We start from the raw sequence: 21,113 nt of genomic DNA on the forward strand, positions 1-21,113 counted from the left end.
GGCGATGAAGGTGCAGCAGTTGTCATGCAGTTGCGACCTACCCAACACCCCGACCAACCCTCAACATTTACAGGAAGATTGGAGCCTGTGTGATAAAGTTATGACAGTTATAGTACCCCACCACAAGGGGGCAATAATGGCATCGCAGTTTTCATGCATTTGCGTCCCACCCCAAGCCCCAACCCATCATCAAAACTTTTAGGAAACTCAGAGCATGTATGAGGAAGTTATGAATGGTATGATTTTCCACTACAACGGGTCGATAATGGCGCCACTGCAGTAATGCAGTTGCAGCCTACCCAATAGTCCGACCCACCATCAAAAATTACGTGAAAATCGGAGCATGTGTAAGGCTGGTATTATTTTTCACCACAAGGGGGCGATAATGGTGCCACTTTAGTAATGCAGTTGCATTCCACTCAATACTCCGACCCACCATTGAAACTTTTAGAAAACTCAGAGCATGTTTAAGGAAGTTATGAATGGTATGATTTTCCACTACAACGGGTCGATAATGGCGCCACTGCAGTAATGCAGTTGCAGCCTACCCAATAGTCTGACCCACCATCAAAAATTACGGGAAAATCGGAGCATGTGTAAGGCTGGTATAATTTTTCACCAAAAGGGGGCGGAAATGGTGCCACTACAGTGATGCAGTTGCATTGCACCCAACACTACGACCCACCATCAAAAATTTCAGTAAGACCGGAGCAAAGGTAAGGAAGTCATAACGTTATATTGGATGGATGGCAAGGCGATGAAGGTGCAAAGTAGTCATGCAGTTGCGTCCCACCCAACACCCCGACCAACCGTCAACAATTTCAGGAAGATTGGAGCATGTGTGAGGAAGTTATTACTTTTACAGTTTCTCACCACAAGGGGGCGAAAAAGGCACCTCAGTAGTTATGCAGTAGCATTCCATCCAACACCTCGACCCACCATCAAACGTTTCAAAAAGAACAGAGCATGTGTAAGGAAGTTCTGACAGTTATGGTTTTTCACCAAAAAGGTGTGATAATGGCGGCACAGTCGTCATACAGTTTCCTCCCATCCAAAACCCCAACCCACCATCAAAACTTTTAGAAAACCCAGAGCATGTATAAGGAAGTTATGAATGGTATCATTTTCCACTACAACGGATCGATAATGGCGCCACTGCACTAATGCAGTTGCAGCCTACCCAACAGTCTGGCTTACCATCAAACATGTCAGGAAGATCGCAGCATGTCAAAGGAGGTTATGACTGTTATGATTTTGCACAACAAGTGGGCAGGGGTAGTGTCGGAAATAACATCCATACATGATCAGATCCCAACTTTAAAGGGGAACTGCACTTTTTTGGAATTTTGCCAATCATTATGTAACATATGCTTAACTTTTTTTTTTTAATGCATTCTAAATAGTAAATCAATGCGATCAAAAGTCCGCTTACCATGGAGCCTGTGTCTATTCTGCTTACAAGGCCCTTAAAAAAATCCAAACACCTCCCTTTGGGTTTTACATACATGATGTAAGTATATACTGTATGTAATGTAGTACATTATAATATAGCACTGTGGAGGGGGGCGTGGCCTGTGGGCCCGCCGCGGAACGGGGTGTGCAAGGACTGGCTTCGAAGACAGCGACAGGTGAGTGGATGGCCCGGGTAGGCCTTGTTATTTAATCACCTGTCGCCTTTATTAGCAGCAGCCGGAACGAGACACGAGGTTGGAGTAGGAGTGGGAGCCAGAGAGAGTGGGAGCCAGAGAGAGAGAGACACGGACTCTGAAAAGAAAGACATTTTGCTGGAAAGCCAAAGCCGAGCAATCTGTAAGCAAATAAAACAGTGTTGTACCCAGAAATCCGGGCTCTTGTGGCAGTGTGTGGCGGTCCGAGAAACCCACTAGAGGGCAACCTCTACAAGCACATTTATGATATCATTTAATATTTACGTATTTCGCTCATTTTAAGCATATGCGGCGCATTCATTTAAAAAACACATCACGTTTGCTTTTTTCCCCCATCATCACAGATTACAACTCACTGCAAACTTCATGAGAGCCAACAAACATAATTAAAACTGTACAATGTTTGCTGTCATCAAGTTGCCGACTGGTAGAATCTTGTCATAGTCCTGTTTAGATGAAGGATGACTCTTAAGAAAAATGGGGTTGAAACTGGAGTGAATTAATTAACTCATATCATGTTTTGCTTATGGTGAAGATGTATATCCAACTTGGAGAAGGCGAACCACCAAGTTTAATTAAATAGTGGTGTTTACAGTAGTTTGAGCACATAAGGCCCCTTAGTTTGATATTCGCAGGTGGATTGGATCACTTCTCGTCGGAATGCAAAAGTGATAGCCCTATCCTTGAGAAGAGACTACGTGTCTAGCTCAAAGCCAACATTTAAGTTATGACTTAAATGAGTTGTTTTGAAGACACTTTCACATGAACATCTCCTTACATGGTCAGGTTGTGTTCTTCTGAATCAACACACACCCAGACGCAGGAAGAAGGGATATAAGACTGTGGTTCGGCCTCTCCAAGTTAGGAGTGCCTAATTTTTTTGACTGCAGTACTGCAGTCCTGAATAATGGCGCTCACTTGTAATAAAGCAACTTTTTGTTCAGCAAAGCGTCTCCGACGTCTCTTTTGATCCAGCCGCAGAAATACACTTCAAAACCAAGCATCTTTTTGTGTTGTTCTCGCCATCCCGGTTCTAAATTGAATGCCAAAGTTGACCAGTTCTACTATCCAGGTGAGAGGAAGAATTTATGATCTAGAATAAACTTCCATGAGCAGGTAAGTGAGGAAGCAGCGCACTAGTCGATCATGTCAACATTGGCACGCAAGCTTGCGATCATGGCGCTGCTATAAATAGTTTGTCTGCGTTAGTGCTTGTAATAACAATATCACTAATACTTGATTAACAGTCAAGTCCCAATATGTGAATGGAGTATTGCTTTTGAATGTTGATATTGGGTTTATGGTCGGAATAGAGGACCTCCCGTTGGCTCTGTTGTAAGTGTATTTTTTATTTACGAGTTAGAATGCATTGACAAAAAAATACATTCGTCGTCATGTCTTTCATAATAATTGTGAATGATGGGCAAAATTCCCCCCCAAAAAGTGCAGTTCCCCTTTAAAGCCTATCAGTTTGGAAGATCTGGGGCCATATTTATCAAGCGTCTTAGAGTGCCATTTTACACTTAAGTCCTGAGAATTTGCGAAATTTAGTCCTACTCTCAAACTTAAGAATAAAAGCTATTTATCAACTTTCTTAAGTCTAAGAATCACTCCTACTCTCCACGATATTTAAGAGACCTTCAGAGGTGTCCTAAGATGTTAGGAGTTGCCAGCAGGGGATGGCACTGAGGCGAGAGAGACGTGCGCGAACGTTCAGGGAGCGGAAGGATGTCCTGGCTTTGTTTGATGACGAGCAGCTGATCAAACGGTATCGTTTAGACAGAGCGGGTATTATTTTTGTCACAGATTTAATAATTTTCGATTCCATGTTGATTTCTGCATGTGGCTGCAGTGTGCTAGTATATATAGAGCCACCCACACCAGTTTCAAATTAGTTGCTTTATTAATGAATTGGAAAGAAAATGTTATGAGAGTAGCGTATGTGTGTGTGTGGCCCTTTAATAGGTGACAGCATGTGAGGTGAGTGACGTCAGTGAGTGTGTGGGCGAGAGAAGAGAGGGAGCGGTAGACTAGTTTGTTTTGTGTTGGATTGGCTGTGTGCAAGCAATCAATAAAGCAAGATTTGCAACTAATCGCCGGACTCATCATTCACCCTAAAGGAGACCCACTGCCGGGTAAAGTGACGGGTGTTGCCCCGAGCATACATCGGCCCTGGAGAAGTGTCTCCCCTGCGCTCTTCGACTACAGTCTGGGAGCAGGAAGCAGGAAAGGTGCAACAAAAAGGAAACATTTATTTTTGATTCATTGCCAATATTGTTTGTTTTGTATTATTTTGTAGTTTATTGTCAAAATATACACTCCCATTGTCCACTTAAATATTTCTAAGATATTTCTTTATTCTTAGACAAGGGATTCCATTCCGTGATTGGTCATTTCTATGGACACAGAAATGACGTCACCTAAAATTCCGTTTACGGCACATAGTAGTGTCGTAATTCAGCTCTGAGTGTGACACTTAAGATTCAGTCCTACACTTCGCTGAAAGTGTGAGTAAGACGCTTGATAACTAACTTTTAAGTGCAGCTTTCAGCGAAGAATTTATTTACTCTTAAGTCAACTCTTAGCAGACTTCTTAGGAGTAATTCTAAGAAGCTTGATCAATACGGCCCCTGATCATCAAAAGTGCAATAATGACAGTTCTTCGAGTGGCTATAAACTATGAATCTACTTAGCACTTCAGGGCATCATCAACATCACTTCTAACAATTAGGATCAAGATCTGAACTTGTGTTTTGTGGCAAGCAGCCAGATCAAAGTTTGGCGACATAGCATCGGAAAAATTTGTTTGCAATTTATCATCGCCTATATGCGTAGTATCTGTAATCTTAGCCGCCACTCATTTGGTCAAAGTGCCTAAGAGGAGTTTGACTTCCTGTTCGTTTTCAGGTATGGGTTCCGAGACTTTTGTATAGCGTCCCATCATGACATATGTCGATTTTCGTGTCAATACGTGAAACTGGTAGGAGGGGCTAATTTTAAAAGTGGGGCTGGACACATACAAGTACATATGCACACATACACTCATGCACATAATCACGTTTCATCAAACATATATTAATGTTGTTGTCCTGGGGTAAACTGGGTATAACACATGGCACACTGACAAAGCTTAACCTATTGTTACTATAACAATCTACAAGGTTAATGTAGGTTGCTTCTCTTTCTTCCCCTCCATTTTTCTGCATTCTTTCATATCTCAAGTTATCATTACGTATATGTATTGTTGCATTTGAACAACTGTATAGTTCAGGGGTCGGCAACCCGCGGCTCTAGAGCCGCATGTGGCTCTTTAGCGCCGCCCTAGTGGCTCTCTGAAGCTTTTTCAAAAATGTATGAAAAATGGAAAAAGATGATGGGGAAAAAAAACTTTTTTTTTGTTTTAGTATGGTTTCTGTGGGAGGACAAACATGACACAAACCTCCCTAATTGTTATAAAGTACACTGTTTGTATTAAACATGCTTCACTGATTCGAGTATTTGGCGAGCACCGTTTTGTCCTACTAATTTTGGCGGTCCTTGAACTCACCTTTAGTTTGTTTCCATGTATAACTTTCTCCGACTTCCTAGGACGTGTTTTATGCCACTTCTTTTTCTGTCTCATTTTGTCCACCAAACTGTTAACGTTGTGCTTGAATACACAAAGGTGAGTTTTGTTGATGTTATTGACTTGTGTGGAGTGCTAATCAGACATATTTGGTCACTGCATGACTGCAAGCTAATCGATGCTAACATGCTATTTAGCCTAGCTATATGTACATATTGCATCATTATGCCTCATTTGTAGCTATATTTGAGCTCATTTAGTTTCCTTTAAGTCATCTCAATTCAATGTATATCTCATGACACACTATCTGTATGTAATATGGCTTCTAATTTGTTGCGGCTCCAGACAGATTTGTTTTTGTATTTTTGCTCCAATATGGCTCTTTCAACATTTTGGGTTGCCGACCCCTGGTATAGTTGATAATAAAGGTAAAGTATTGGTATTGTTCATTATCAATTGCGCTATTTCTATTGGTATTCGTATTGCTCCATTTTTAGTGTAATAATGCTCATTGTCATTTCTGTATTATTTTTTAGCTAACTGCTTATTTGCTATTACTTTTACCATCATATTTGTACATGTCGTATTTGCTGATGTTGCTCTATTGTTGTTGTGTTTGCTGTTGTTGTTTTTGTCTCTCTGTCTAATCCCCCTCTTGTCCCCACAATTCCCCCCTCTGTCTTCCTTTTTTTCTCTTTCTATCCCCTCCTGCTCCGGCCCGGCTGCACCAAATGATAATATACATTTTAACATTTAATAAAGTCAAATACAAATAAGGCAACAAGAGAAGTATCCTACACTTCTCTTTTGTAAAGTAAATCTGAACAGCCGATATGGGCATTTACATCTACTATATGATTTGCCTGAGAAGCTAGACAGGACAAAAAAAAAAAGTGGGGCTGGAGAGACAATTTCGAAATATCATTTTCGAGACCCCAACAATATACAATTTTTCGCCATAACTGACGCACCTGCAAAATATGGGGACTTTTCATGCATGTTAAGGGCTTCAAAAAGGCGTCCAAACACATGGAAGAGAAAACACAGCAATTTCAATAGGCCCTAAAAAATGAATAAAATAGCTTAATGATATGTAATCAACAGGGTCCGGCATGCAATCGACCCTCACCTGAGAGTAAATCAGAACGGCTTTCGAGAAGGACGAACAACTACAGCCCAGATCTTGGCACTTAGGAGATTGATTGAGGAGGTGAGGAAGGACAACCTGACTGCAGTCCTATGCTTCATAGACTTCAAAAAGGCATTTGACTCGATACATCGAGGCACGATGGTGAAGATCTTGAAGGCATACAGTATTCCTCCGAACCTACTCCGAGCAATAGAGTCCATGTACGCAGGAACAAGGGCCAGGGTGGTGACCCCAGATGGCAACAGCGAGGAGTTTGACATCCTGGCTGGAGTTATACAAGGGGATACACTAGCCCCCTTCCTCTTCATCATAGTCCTTGATCATGCGCTCAGGAAGGCAATAAATGGGCGAGAGCAGGAACTTGGCTTCACGCTGACACCAAGGAAGTCGAGTCGACAACCGGCAGTGGTCCTGACAGACCTTGACTATGCGGATGACATCAGTCTGCTCTCCAACAACGTGGAACAAGCACAAGAACTCCTACACAGGGTAGAGCTAGAGTGCGCCAAGGTTGGCCTTAGGCTAAATGCCAAGAAAACTGAGGTCATGACCTACAATGTTCCACCAGAACATCAACCTCTGATAACAGCAGGAGGCACTGTGCTGAAAGAAGTTGAGGACTTCAAATACCTGGGCGGATGGGTCAACTCAACTGAGCAGGATTTAAAAGTGAGGAAGGCACTTGCATGGAGGGCCCTGAACGGCATGACCAGTGTATGGAACTCCAACCTCCCCCGCCAAATCAAACTCAGCTTCTTTTACGCGACAGTTGAGTCCGTTCTCCTCTATGGCAGCGAATGCTGGACCCTGAAGCCAACCCTGGAGAGGTCTCTGGATGGTTGCTACACCAGGATGCTGCGTGCAGTGCTTAACATCAACAAGAGTGCGCACGTAACCAACAGAGTCCTCTACAGGGGAATACCAAGGGTGAGCGAGAAGATTGCTGTAAGGAGAATGAGACTAGCAGGGCACTGCCAAAGGCATCAGGAGCTGCCAGCCAGCAAATTGGTACTGTGGGAACCAACACATGGGCATCGGTCAAGAGGACGTCCCACACTAACATACGTGGACATACTCAAGAAGGATGCAGGAGCTCAGAGTACCAAGGAACTGGCCAAATGTATGGAGAATCGGGATGACTGGAAGCAACGATGGAAGGCTCGTCTGAGGACGACCTAGAGAGATCAATGTAGACGCCATCAAAATTGGAGGAAGGTGTCAGGCTTGTTCCTGACAGTTTGGGTTTTCCTCTGTGTTTGTGTTTATTTCCTGTCAGTGCTCTTGTTTTGGTTCCAATTCCTGCATGTCTCCCCGAGCGCTCGTTTCCCTCACCTGTCCCTGATTGGCAGCCTGGCACACCTGGTTGCAGTTGCCAATCAGGCTACTATTTATGCCTGCCTCGCCCTCCAGTCAGGGCTCGATGATTGTATCCTGTTTCCTGTAACCTGTTATCCTGGTTCCTGTTGGCTGTTCCCTGTATCCTGTTATCCTGGTTCCTGTTGCGTGTTTCCTGTAACCTGTGATCCTGGTTCCTGTTGACTGTTTCCTGTAACCTGTTATCCTGGTTCCTGTTGGCTGTTTCCTGTAACCTGTTATCCTGGTTCCCGTTGGCTGTTACCTGTATCCTGTTGCCTGTTTCCTGTAACCCTGGTTCCTGTTGCTTGTTTCCTGTAACCTGTTATCCTGGTTCCTGTTGGCCTTTCCTTGGTTCCTGTTTTCCCTGCATGTGCACTTATCAGTTGCACTATTTGTTTTTTGACGTTAAAGTCATGTTTTCCGGCGCTGCGCCTGCCATCTCTGCATCTTGGGGTTCAAGACCGACAGCAGTCCCTGACAAAAAGGGATACAAATGTTGGTTCATGTTGAGTATCTCTATTGATTCCAAATAAAACTTGTGATCTGGGTTCTTCTCACAGCAAAAAAAATCAGATTATACCAAACGCATGGAAGAAAGTGACATTATTAAAACCACACTACAAGCATTATTAAAAACAAATGGAGGTTACATTGTGGTTGACTATGTATTTCTACCGCCAAAGATGGTGTATGGCACCATACACCAATTGAATAAAAATCACTAGTCACCAGCAGTATAAGACACGCCATGTCTCTTTAATGTTCATGTAAACACATCTTTTCGGCTTAATGCCTGAAGTCAAATCTGAACAGAGCAATGGATTTATTGTGTACACTTTATACAAGATACTCAAGAGAAAACATTTCTGAATATGTAGGATAATCCTGGCTTGAGAGGGAACTCTTTGGCAAATGTTCCCAGGCACAGATGATGGCCTCATGGTCTGCAGGTATTTTTCCAGAAATACTTGCCACACAATAAAATAACATAAAACTACAATAATGCAAGGAAACATACATAAATGCAAAAGCAACAGATGGCACTATAACATCAAACTATGAAGCCATTTCAGCCATAGAAGCCTGAAGAAAGTAATTTCAGGAAAAGGCATAGCAATAGAGCATTTTGGGAAAAATATTTGTCCAAAAGACAATGCATTTTCAGATTATTGAAGGCATGACAAAGCAGTAAGTGGTACTACAGTACAACTTCTAATTATAAGGTCATTTGAGCCAATTAGAAACTTGAAGAAAAATATTTTAGGAAAAAGGTAAATTAAATAATACATTGGGAGACAGTAATGAAGACAGTCATTATGGAAAAAGGCGGTCAAAAGCATGCCAAAACAATATGTTGCGCTGTAACTTCTAAATATAAAGTCACACTTTTGGCAATAGTGGGGAAAATATAATTCCCAAAAATTTAAAAACAATTTAAAAGAAAAAGCTGGAAAATTTCAACAGTTTTTTTTTTGAAAAAGTAAAAAATATATGTCATTTTTCTATCTAAATAAGAGGTCTTGATCAGGAGTGCCCACACTTTTTCTGCAGGCGAGCTACTTTTCAATTGACCAAGTCGAGAGGATCTACCTGTCGGGACGTGGACTACGGCGGGGGTTTGTTTTCCCGGGATGCAAAGAAATTGGAGCGGACATGGCTTGGAGGTAAATACATTATATCATTTTACTATAAACTACAAAAAAGGTACAAACAAAAGGCGCGCACGAGGCGGAGATGAAACTTGACTATGAAACAAAAACTAACACTTAGACAGAAACTATGGGCATGAAAAACTACACTTACTGTGACGTGAAACAACAAACACTTACGTGGCATGGCATGAAGCATAAACTAGGGAATAAATGATAATGACAGAGGGAATGTCGCCAGGCTGATTGCCTGGCAACTACAAGCTTAAATACTGTGTCATGATTAGTGTCAGGGGTGTGAGTCCAAATGTGGAACAGGTGAAACTAATGGTTGCTATGGTGACAAAACAAGGGAGTGAAAAAGCAGGAACCAAAAAAAAAAAAGAGTCCAAAAACCAAACAGCACATAGCCAAACAAAACATGATCAAAAGACATGACACTACCTCATTCATATATATCATTTATATTTATTTATTTATGAAGGAGACGTTTTTTTTTAACAAGTTAAAGGCCTACTGAAAGCCACTACTACCGACCACGCAGTCTGATAGTTTATATATCAATGATGAAATCTTAACATTGCAACACATGCCAATACGGCCGGGTTAACTTATAAAGTGACATTTTAAATTTCCCGCTAAACTTCCGGTTGAAAACGCCTTTGGATGATGACGTATGCGCGTGACGTAGCCAGTGAAACAGAAGTATCGGTACTCCATTGAATCCAATACAAAATAGCTCTGTTTTCATCTCATAATTCCACAGTATTCTGGACATCTGTGTTGGTGAATCTTTTGCAAATTGTTTAATGAACAATGGAGACTGCAAAGAAGAAAGTTGTAGGTGGGATCGGTGTGTTAGCGGCTGGCTGTAGCAACACAACCAGGAGGACTTACTTGGATAGCAGACGCGCTAGCCGACGCTAGCCACCGACCGCACGGATGATCGTGGTGAAGTCCTTCGTCCTTCCGTCGATCGCTGGAACGCAGGTGAGCACGGGTGTTGATGAGCAGATGAGGGCTGGCTGGCGTAGGTGGAGCGCTAATGTTTTTATCATAGCTCTGTGAGGTCCCGTTATACTAAGTTAGCTTCAATGGCGTCGTTAGCAACAGCATTTTTAAGCTTTGCCAAGCTGGAAAGCATTAACCGTGTATTTACATGTCCCTGGTTTAATAGTATTGTTGATTTTCTGTCTATCCTTCCAGTCAGGGATTTATTTATTTTGTTTCTGTCTGCATTTGAGCCCGATGCTATCACGTTAGCTCCCTAGCTAAGTTAGCTTCAATGGCGTCGTTAGCAACAGCATTGTTAACCTTCGCCAGGCTGGAAAGCATTAACCGTGTATTTACATGTCCATGGTTTAATAGTATTGTTGATCTTCTGTCTATCCTTCCAGTCAGGGATGTATTTATTTTGTTTCTATATGCAGTTAAGCACGATGCTATCATGTTAGCTCCGTAGCTAAAGTGTTTCGTCGATGTATTGTCGTGGAGATAAAAGTCACTGTGAATGTCCATTTTGCATTCTCGACTCTCATTTTCAAGAGGATATAGTATCCGAGGTGGTTTAAAATACAAATCCGTGATCCACAATAGAAAAAGGAGAGAGTGTGGAATCCAATGAGCCAGCTTGTACCTAAGTTACGGTCAGAGCGAAAAAAGATACGTCTTGCACTGCATTCTAGTCCTTCACTCTAACGTTCCTCATCCACAAATCTTTCATCCTCGCTCAAATTAATGGGGTAATCGTTGCTTTCTCAGTCCGAATCGCTCTAGCTGCATTGAAAACAATAGGAAAATATGAGGAGGCTATCAACTGACTACGTCACGCTACTTCCGGTAGGGGCAAGGCTTTTTTTTTATCAGAGACCAAAAGTTGCGAACTTTATCGTCGTTGTTCTCTACTAAATCCTTTCAGCAAAAATATGGCAATATCGCGAAATGTTCAAGTACGACACATAGAATGGATCTGCTATCCCCGTTTAAATAAAAAAAAAATCATTTCAGTAGGCCTTTAAAGGTGTTTAATAATAATACAAGCATGTTTTACACATATAGATTCCTTTCTTTCACGAAGACAAGAATATAAATTGGTGTATTGCCTGATTCTGATGACTTGCATTGATTGGAATCAGACAGTCGTGATGATAACTTCCACATTTCTGAATGGAGGAGAAAAAAAGTCCCCCTTTCTGTCCAATACCACATGAAAGTGGCATCTTATTTGTCCGGCTTCCATACACTTTACAAGAAAAACATTGGCGGCAAACTCCGTAGCTTGCTCGCTTGTGCACGCCAGCTTTCTGAGACTCTTATTTTATTAGCGCAGGGCAGGATGAAACAGGGCTTTTAATTGTGAAGACAGGAACTGTGCAGTCGGTCTTTAGAGTTTTGACGGCAGGTACGGCGCGAGAGTCTGTTGAAATTAAAAAGTGCTTCTCGCCTTCCTGTCGGTCATTTTTTCTTAATAATGATCTCGCAGCAGCCGGCGTCATCTCACAAGACCCTCGGGCGCCGAGAATGTCAATCAAGTGACGAATGTGACGTCTTGAAGATTGATGATCGCACATTTTTAATTATTTATCGGCGATCGACCGGTAGCTTACGATCGACGTAATGGGCACCCCTGTTTTAGAGCATATACGTTTAATTCGGAAGATAACAAGTTTAGCAAAAAAAAGCACATCGTGTGGACAAAATGCAAAAACAATCACTGTGATATATTGTACATTTCTAAAAATACCCACGTTGATGTGTTCATGGCCCCAAGATTAAGCTCAGTGTGGTATTAAAGTACAATTATCAGCTGAGGACATTCAGTGTGGTGCTGCAGCATCCTTTCTTTAGCCTGCATGTAGACCATGTCTTCACATTTTAGACACGTTATTTTGACACCAACAGCACATGATATGCACTACTTCAAAATACAGTCATGTGGAGGGAAATGGGTCGGACACAGAAATGTTCACCATCATTCAAAGATGAATATATTTATAAAGTGACTTACACACACCGCACGTCATCTTCACCGTGTGTGGAAGTGAAATTAAAATACTGTCATGTTAAAGGCCTACTGAAAGCCACTACTACCGACCACGCAGTCTGATAGTTTATATATCAATGATGAAATCTTAACATTGCAACACATGCCAATACGGCCGGGTTAACTTATGAAGTGCAATTTTAAATTTCCCGCCACACTTCCGGTTGAAAACGTCTAGATATGATGACGTATGTGCGTGACGTAAACGATTGATACGGAAGTATTGGTACCCGATTGAATACAATACAAAAAAGCTCTGTTTTCATTTCAAAATTCCACAGTATTCTGGACATCTGTGTTGGTGAATCTTTTGCAATTTGTTTAATGAACAATGGAGACTGCAAAGAAGAAAGTTGTAGGTGGGATCGGTGTATTAGCGGCGGACTACAGCAACACAGCCAGGAGGACAGAGATGGATAGCAGACGCGCTAGCCGCCGAACTCACCTTAGCTTCCTCCATCTCGCCGACCGCATCTGTGATCAGGTGAAGTCCTTCGTCGCACCGTCGATCGCTGGAACGCGGGTGAGCACGGGTGTTGATGAGCAGATGAGGGCTGGCTGGCGTAGGTGGATAGCTAATGTTTTTAGCATAGCTCTGTGAGGTCTGGTTGCTAAGTTAGCTTCAATGGCGTCGTTAGCAACAGCATTGTTAAGCTTCGCCAGGCTGGAAAGCATTAACCGTGTATTTATATGTCCATGGTTTAATAGTATTGTTGATCTTCTGTCTATCCTTCCAGTCAGGGATTTATTCATTTTGTTTCTATATGCAGTAAAGCCCGATGCTATCACGTTAGCTCAGTAGCTAAAGAGCTTCGCCGATGTATTGTCGTGGAGATAAAAGTCACTGTGAATGTCCATTTCGCCTTCTCGACTCTCATTTTCAAGAGGATATAGTATCCGAGGTGGTTTGAAATACAAATCCGTGATCCACAATAGAAAAAGGAGAGAGTGTGGAATCCAATGAGCCAGCTTGTACCTAAGTTACGGTCAGAGCGAAAAAAGATATGTCTTGCACTGCATTCTAGTCCTTCACTCTAACGTTCCTCATCCACAAATCTTTCATCCTCGCTCAAATTAATGGGGTAATCGTCGCTTTTTCGGTCCGAATCGCTCTAGCTGCATTGAAAACAATAGGGAAATGTGAGGAGCCTTTCAACTGACTACGTCACGCTACTTCCGGTAGGGGCAAGGCTTTTTTTTATCAGTTACTAAAAGTTGCGATCTTTATCGTCGTTGTTCTCTACTAAATCCTTTCAGCAAAAATATGGCAATATCGCGAAATGATCAAGTATGACACATAGAATGGATCTGCTATCCCCGTTTAAGTAAAAACATTTCATTTCAGTAGGCCTTTAAAGACATAATGCTACATTCTAAGTCCTCTAAAAAGCACATCTTTATGGTCACGTGGTGGAAGAAAGCAAACACGACCTTAAGGAAGAACACATCCTTGGGAAGGAAGGAAATGGCTTTAGTCACATCTGATACAGAGAATTCCAGAACAGGAATGTATAGAATGAAACGAAAGGCTACTTTTCTACCGTTATGGCAGTAGCCGATGTGGATTTTAGAATTCATAAGAAATAACCCCCCAACCCCCCCAAAAAAAATCACATCACAGAGCAAACATACAGTAAACCTGTAATAATGAGTCATGTAATAATGCCTATATAATGCACATATTCTACTTTGTGTAAACAGAAGGTTTGTCATGGCAACTTGCCAGTTGTATTTTGGCAAAAATGGTCCAAAATGAACACACTGAAGACCAACAGTGACTTTCCCAATTTCCCTGAACATTAGAAGCTAATAAATTACATTCTGCGTGATACTTTTTACATGCTACCTCTATATTTACAAAATGAACTTTAAATTCACTGGGTATACTTTACTGACAAAATATCGGGATTTAAAAAAAACAATTACCATACAGACCCTGAATATAAAATGAACTGACGTTTTTAAGACAATTCCTGCATGGGGAAACATTTTTTCCAGACAAAACAAATGTAGAAATACCGTATTGACCTGAATATAAGACAACACTGAAAAGCAGACAACTTCTCTTTTTGCTGTTTTTGGGAAAACATTTTTTTAAGAAACAAAAAAAAAGGCAATAAGTATTTTTTTTATATTATTTTAATTACGTTTTCCACATCAGATAAATTCATATTGTCGGATTGCAATAAATAAGTAGGGGTGTCCGGAACTGTTAAAGATGTCTCATATTGACTTGATTTCAGCAAAAAACAAGCATCGGACGATATCGGCTTGCATCTAAAATCTCGATATAAGCATGGCTTTTACTTGTGCAGTTACCATTTAAATATCGTCCAATAAGAACACAAGTGTTACCTGTGCTTGTACATTATTTTAGTTTTTTATTAAAGGTAAACATGGTAAACATGGCTGTACACAAGCGAGCCGTTAGTCTTTAATTGAAAAATAATTGAAATAATAATTGAAAAAATATGCAGTCTAAAATGTGACATTTGTCAATATAAACAAGTACCAAATCAATATGGTTGCATATTACTTACAGATACAAAGGGCCTGGTTTACTAAATGTTTGCGTGACCTGATACCAAACGCAAAGCTGTGCAAAGTGGATTGGGTCTGCTAAGTGAGCAGAATCCATTTCGCGTCTCTGTCCTTATTAATATGTAAAACATTAGTTGGTCATCAAAACGCCCACAATACTGGGAGGAGAAGATGCAAATATAATTTATTTAGCAAGCCCAATGTGTTCCAGCAACACATATCACCCCTTTTGCGAGCACTATTTTGCGTTTTATTTAGCACGTGTCAGAAGGACGTGCAAACTGACAGTTCCACGCACGGCTGCAGGATTGATTGACTGACGAGAATCCTCCATCCTACATGTGTGTGCCAACATTTGGACGGTCAGAAAAATAGTATTTGATGCGTCGTCTATTCAGCAATTTCCTTTTATAACTTTATAGCTACTGGATGATTAAAATCTATTCAATTAATGCGTTTTGGTGTATGCTGACATTTTTTTTAATGTCATTCGGGTTTTTTTTTTACGTAGGGAATATATTACCATATATATTTCCAACATGGAAAGACATATTTCATTGTGCATTTTCTTGCGTTTGAATCATTCCAGACACACGAATGCGCTGGTGATGCAGTGTGCATGTTTCTGTTGTCTAGATTGTGTGGGAATGAGATATTTTTAAGTGTTTTTTCTTAATCCATAGTCATGTTTGAATCAGCCAATATTTTCCCATGTGAACACTTTGGGTCCTTATCTTATGTCCGTTAGGAAACTCTTTGTTTCACCTTGAAGGCGCCGTACTGTCTTCTAGGAGTATAACATACTCCCTTTCTGGGCGGGAGGGGCTGTTTTCACTCTACATAAACTGACTCTTTTTGTTTGAATTTAGACCTAATCTTGCTGATGCTATTGTTGCGTTGTAAGGGCTGGTCTCCTAAAGCTTTAGTAAAACTTGGCCAAGTGCTATTCTGTCTTGGTGGTCCTTCTTACTCAACATATATGTCATCCAAAAGAACTTGGGTTTGACCAGTGTGTTTTATTCCCTGAGAGGAAGACTGGTCGCGCGCAGCAATTTGCAATTCAGAAAACTTTTTACGCATCATACATGTGTGCCGGTTCAACACAGAGCGTGATAACATTAATGCTCAGAAAACGATCGCCTCCATGGTAAAAACCTCGTATGCATGCAAAATCCTCATTTAAACAAAGCGATCTGCACCAATTTTCAGTTGCACACGCAGTTTTAGTCGCTCACACACCACACGCCCATACACGCTATTTTATTTTTTGAGCACGCATTTTAGCGTGAAGTGTATCAATTAACTAATATTATGTTCTACAAACCCTGTTTCCATATGAGTTGGGAAATTGTGTTAGATGTAAATATAAACGGAATACAATGATTTGCAAATCCTTTTCAACCCATATTCAATTGAATGCACTACAAAGACAAGATATTTGATGTTCAAACTCAAACTTTTTTTTTTTTTTGCAAATAATAATTAACTTAGAATTTCATGGCTGCAACACGTGCCAAAGTAGTTGGGAAAGGGCATGTTCACCACTGTGTTACATGGCCTTTCCTTTTAACAACACTCAGTAAACGTTTGGGAACTGAGGAGACACATTTTTTAAGCTTCTCAGGTGGAATTCTTTCCCATTCTTGCTTGATGTACAGCTTAAGTTGTCCAACAGTCCGGGGGTCTCCGTTGTGGTATTTTAGGCTTCATAATGCGCCACACATTTTCAATGGGAGACAGGTCTGGACTACAGGCAGGCCAGTCTAGTACCTGCACTCTTTTACTATGAAGCCACATTGATGTAACACGTGGCTTGGCATTGTCTTGCTAAAATAAGCAGGGGCGTCCATGGTAACGTTGCTTGGATGGCAACATATGTTGCTCCAAAACCTGTATGTACCTTTCAGCATTAATGGAACCTTCACAGATGTGTAAGTTACCCATGTCTTGGGCACTAATACACCCCCATACCATCACAGATGCTGGCTTTTCAACTTTGCGCCTATAACAATCCGGATGGTTCTTTTCCTGGACACGACGTCCACAGTTTCCAAAAACAATTTGAAATGTGGACTTTTAAGACCACAGATCGCTTTTCCACTTTGTATCAGTCCATCTTAGATGAGCTCAGGCCCAGCGAAGCCCACGGCGTTTCTGGGTGTTGTTGATAAACGGTTTTCGCCTTGCATAGGAGAGTTTTAACTTGCACTTACAGATGTAGCGACCAACTGTAGTTATTGACAGTGGGTTTCTGAAGTGTTCCTGAGCCCATGTGGTGATATCCTTTACACACTGATGTCGCTTGTTGATGCGGTACAGCCTGAGGGATCGAAGGTCACGGGCTTAGCTGCTTACGTGCAGTGATTTCTCCAGATTCTCTGAACCCTTTGATGATATTACGGACCGTAGATGGTGAAATCCCTAAATTCATTGCAATAGCTGGTTGAGAAAGGTTTTTCTTAAACTGTTCAACAATTTGCTCACGCATTTGTTGACAAAGTGGTGACCCTCGCCCCATCCTTGTTTGTGAATGACTGAGCATTTCATGGAATCTACTTTTATACCCAATCATGGCACCCACCTGTTCCCAATTTGCCTGTTCCAAATAAGTGTTTGATGAGCATTCCTCAACTTCATCAGTATTTATTGCCACCTTTTCCAACTTCTTTGTCACGTGTTGCTGGCATCAAATTCTAAAGTTAATGATTATTTGCAAAACATTTTTTTTATCAATAAGTTGTCTTTGTAGCATATTCAACTGAATATGGGTTGAAAATGATTTGCAAATCATTGTATTCCGTTTATATTTACATCTAACACAATTTCCCAACTCATATGGAAACGGGGTTTGTACATATGGTGAATGTTTATATTCATGTTGGAGAAAGCATACCACCAAGTTTAAGTAAACAGTGGTATTTCAATTTGAGCACATGATAAGATAAGGCCCCTTAGTTGGACATTCGCATGTGGACTAGAATTAGCTCTCTCACGAGAAGGAGCAATAAAACCAGGCTTCGGAATGCAAAAGTTATAGCTCTATCCTGGCGAAGAGATGCCATGTTTGTCTTAAATGTCAAACCAACAAGTTATGGTATATGTTGTTTTCCAGTCACTACATACGAACATCTCCTGACATGGTCAGGTTGTGCTGTCCTGACTTAGCACACACCCAGACAGAGAAAGAAGGAATACATAACTGATGGTTTGGCTTCTCCAGTTCAGGAGTCCTTCATTTTTTGGACCTAGGTTCCTCCGGGTACTTCAGACCTGTTTAATGACACTCGCTTGTAATAAAGCAACTTTTTGTTCAGTAAAGCGTCTACGACGTTTCTTTTGATCCAGCCGCACTGCCGTGACATCCTTCTGACAAGACCAGAAATACACTTTCAAGCACGTGGAATTTGGATCTTAGTAAATCAGGCCCAAAGTCATCAAAGCAGGAGCGTATTAGAAAGTATCCACTAACAAACAATATGGGTAATTTATCGAAAGTGAAACATTTGTATTGGGACACCCCTACTACAATATTTCTTAGTTATTCAATTTTATATCCCTGTTGTTTGTTAACTTGCCAACAATTTTACACTCTTTTGAGTGACAGGAAGAAAAGCTCTGGCTCTTGGGAGAATAGGTCACTTGGTGCCATCTGTTGGTTTAAATCGGGGGTCAGCAACCTGCGGCTCTCGAGCCACATGCGTCTCTTTAGCGCCGCCCTAGTGGCTCCCTGGGGCATTTTTAAGAAAGGATTGAAAATGGAAAAAGATGGGGAACATTTTTTTGGTTTGTTTTAGTGTGTTTTTTGTTTGAGGACAAACATGACACAAACCTTCCCAATTGTTAGAAAGCCCACTGTTGAATATGTTTGTGTGTATGCTTCACTGATGAGAGTATTTGGTGAACATCGTTTTGTCCTACTAATTTCGGCGGTTCTTGAACTCACCATAGTGTGGACTGTGACGCAACAGTTTGTTTACATGTAAAATCTTCCACTCCTTCTTTGTCTCATTTTGTCCACCAAAACGTCTATGCTGTGCGTGAATGCACACAGGTGCGCTTTGTTGGTGTTATTGACTTGTTGGAGTGCTAATCAGGCTAGTTAGGCTAGGTGTATGTACATATTGCACCATTATGCCTCATTTGTAGGTATATTTGAGCTCATTTAATTTCCTTTACTTTCATCCTCTGTGTATAATTTAGTTTTGCATGTCTCATGACACATTATCTGTATGTAATATTGGCTGCATTTCTGATTTTTTTTGCCTGATTTGTTTGTGTGCCATGTTGTTCCAGACCACAGCAAATGTTACCTAGCTTGCCAAAGATTGTAATAAATCTATTAAAAGAAGACAGCCTGCCGTTTCCTTAAACTTGGACACACATCTATACCTTTGGTCATTAAAAGCCAGTATTTTTCAGGAGTTATCTCTGGTTTCTAATGTTGTAAAAATGAGTAGAATAAATATTACATTTCAACATTTCTGTCAACGAAGATTTGCTTCAGCCATATAGTCTTCCACATAGTCATTTTGATAGTACGCTATTATAGCTAATATAGACACTTACGTCATGTGTTGCCTTCATTATAAGACTTAAATACAGTTTTTCATTTTTTGCGGCGCCAGACAGATTCGTTTTTTGTATTTTTGGTCCAATATGGCTCTTTCAACGTTTTGGGTTGCAAACCCCTGGTTTAAATGTATGATTATCTAGACTCCGAAAGGACGATGGTTTGTCTTTATCAGACTTTTTTCAATGGAAAAAAATACACTCTTATGTTCTGGTCAATAGTGTAATTAGTCAATTACAAATTTTACCAGTTTGTCTGAGGATTCTGATGTGGGATCTGAGCCGAGGATGTCGTTGTGGCTTGTGCAGCCCTTTGAGACACTCGTGATTTAGGGCTATATAAATAAACTTTGATTGATTGATTGATTCTGTTCCCCAGTGCAGCAAGCAAGGTCTATTCAGACATCCTTTGATGAATTCGGTGTGGAAGATATTGACGCCTTCAGCACCTGTAAGCTAGGCCCTCTCATCTACTATACATAACCCTCGACTTTATCACAAAAACACTCTTTAAGAAAGTCCTTCTCAATATTTTAGCTCACACCTAACATATTTTGTTCAAATAAATAACAAAGATCAAAGGCTTAATGTAGCACACATCCATCCATCCGTTGTGTCCTTCCAGGCACAGCACAAATACACAACAGTAAACAATGCTGATAAATGGCAGTGGTGTTTAGTTCTGCTTGTGATGCTACTTTTACTGACAACAGCCAGTCAGTTTTTTTTCCAGATTCTAGTTCCAATTTTAGCAGCGGTCATCCTCATCTGTGTCACTCACCCATTCACCAGTGTTGGCCGGGAAACCCTGTGCTAAGTTCTTCTGGAAATGCCCATTAGGGACCTGCCAGGAGTGTCTCAGCTGAGGGGCGGAGCTAATAGCGTTGGCCCGACCCAAACTCGTAGCCACGGCGGTCTCGAACGTCAGGGTATCCTGTTGCTTCTGGCCCGCCTGGCCGCCCCTCAGGTCCTCATGGAATGGAAGGTATGGCTCAGATATGTAACGGTGGGGAGAAGGATGACTCGGATTGGACGAGGACGACTCCTTCAAGGGGCCTTGCGGGACCCGGTGGGGGCTTGGTCCTGCAGAGGGGGGCGCCGGCGTGCTGGGGGGTTGATCCTGGCACACCAAGGGGGAGTAAGAAATGTGAGGACGGGGGCGGGAGGGGGTTTGTGGAAGCTGACGCCGGTTACGAGGGGTGTTGGACTCCGGAGCTGAATGAGCAGGACTGCCTGTGGTGTTGAACTGGACACACAGAATAGACAATAGAAATATATTTTTTTTCATTCTAAAAATAAAATATATATTATTATTAGACTGGAATCAGATAAAGTCACACTTGGGTTGCTAACCCGACTCATAAAGTCCTCCGCGTTGACGTTGACATATGTGGTTGATCGCTTTTCTCAACATAAAATTTAAGACACTCGAGTCATTTGTATGAAAAACTGTTCCGTATGTTTGGATGGGTTGTAGAATCCTAAATGTTCGTGCAAACCAAGCATAAAAAAATAAAAGGATGAATATTTTATATCTTTATTTTTTCACGTTTATGTTTTTTGCAATTTTAAT

The 21,113-nt window shown here is 41.2% G+C and overlaps 1 protein-coding gene across 1 annotated transcript in view; it reads right to left on the reverse strand.

Moving 5' to 3' along the window:
* The window catches only part of LOC133644665 (voltage-dependent R-type calcium channel subunit alpha-1E-like), a 495,634-nt gene that overhangs the window by 147,373 nt on the left and 327,148 nt on the right, over positions 1-21,113 (reverse strand). The window contains exon 48 of the mRNA XM_062039342.1: positions 20,322-20,786. Within this exon, the coding sequence (XP_061895326.1) occupies positions 20,322-20,786 (465 nt within the window). The remainder of the gene's footprint in view (positions 1-20,321; positions 20,787-21,113) is intronic.

Source organism: Entelurus aequoreus, linkage group LG27, assembly GCF_033978785.1.
Source record: "Entelurus aequoreus isolate RoL-2023_Sb linkage group LG27, RoL_Eaeq_v1.1, whole genome shotgun sequence".
Classification (NCBI taxonomy): domain Eukaryota; kingdom Metazoa; phylum Chordata; class Actinopteri; order Syngnathiformes; family Syngnathidae; genus Entelurus; species Entelurus aequoreus.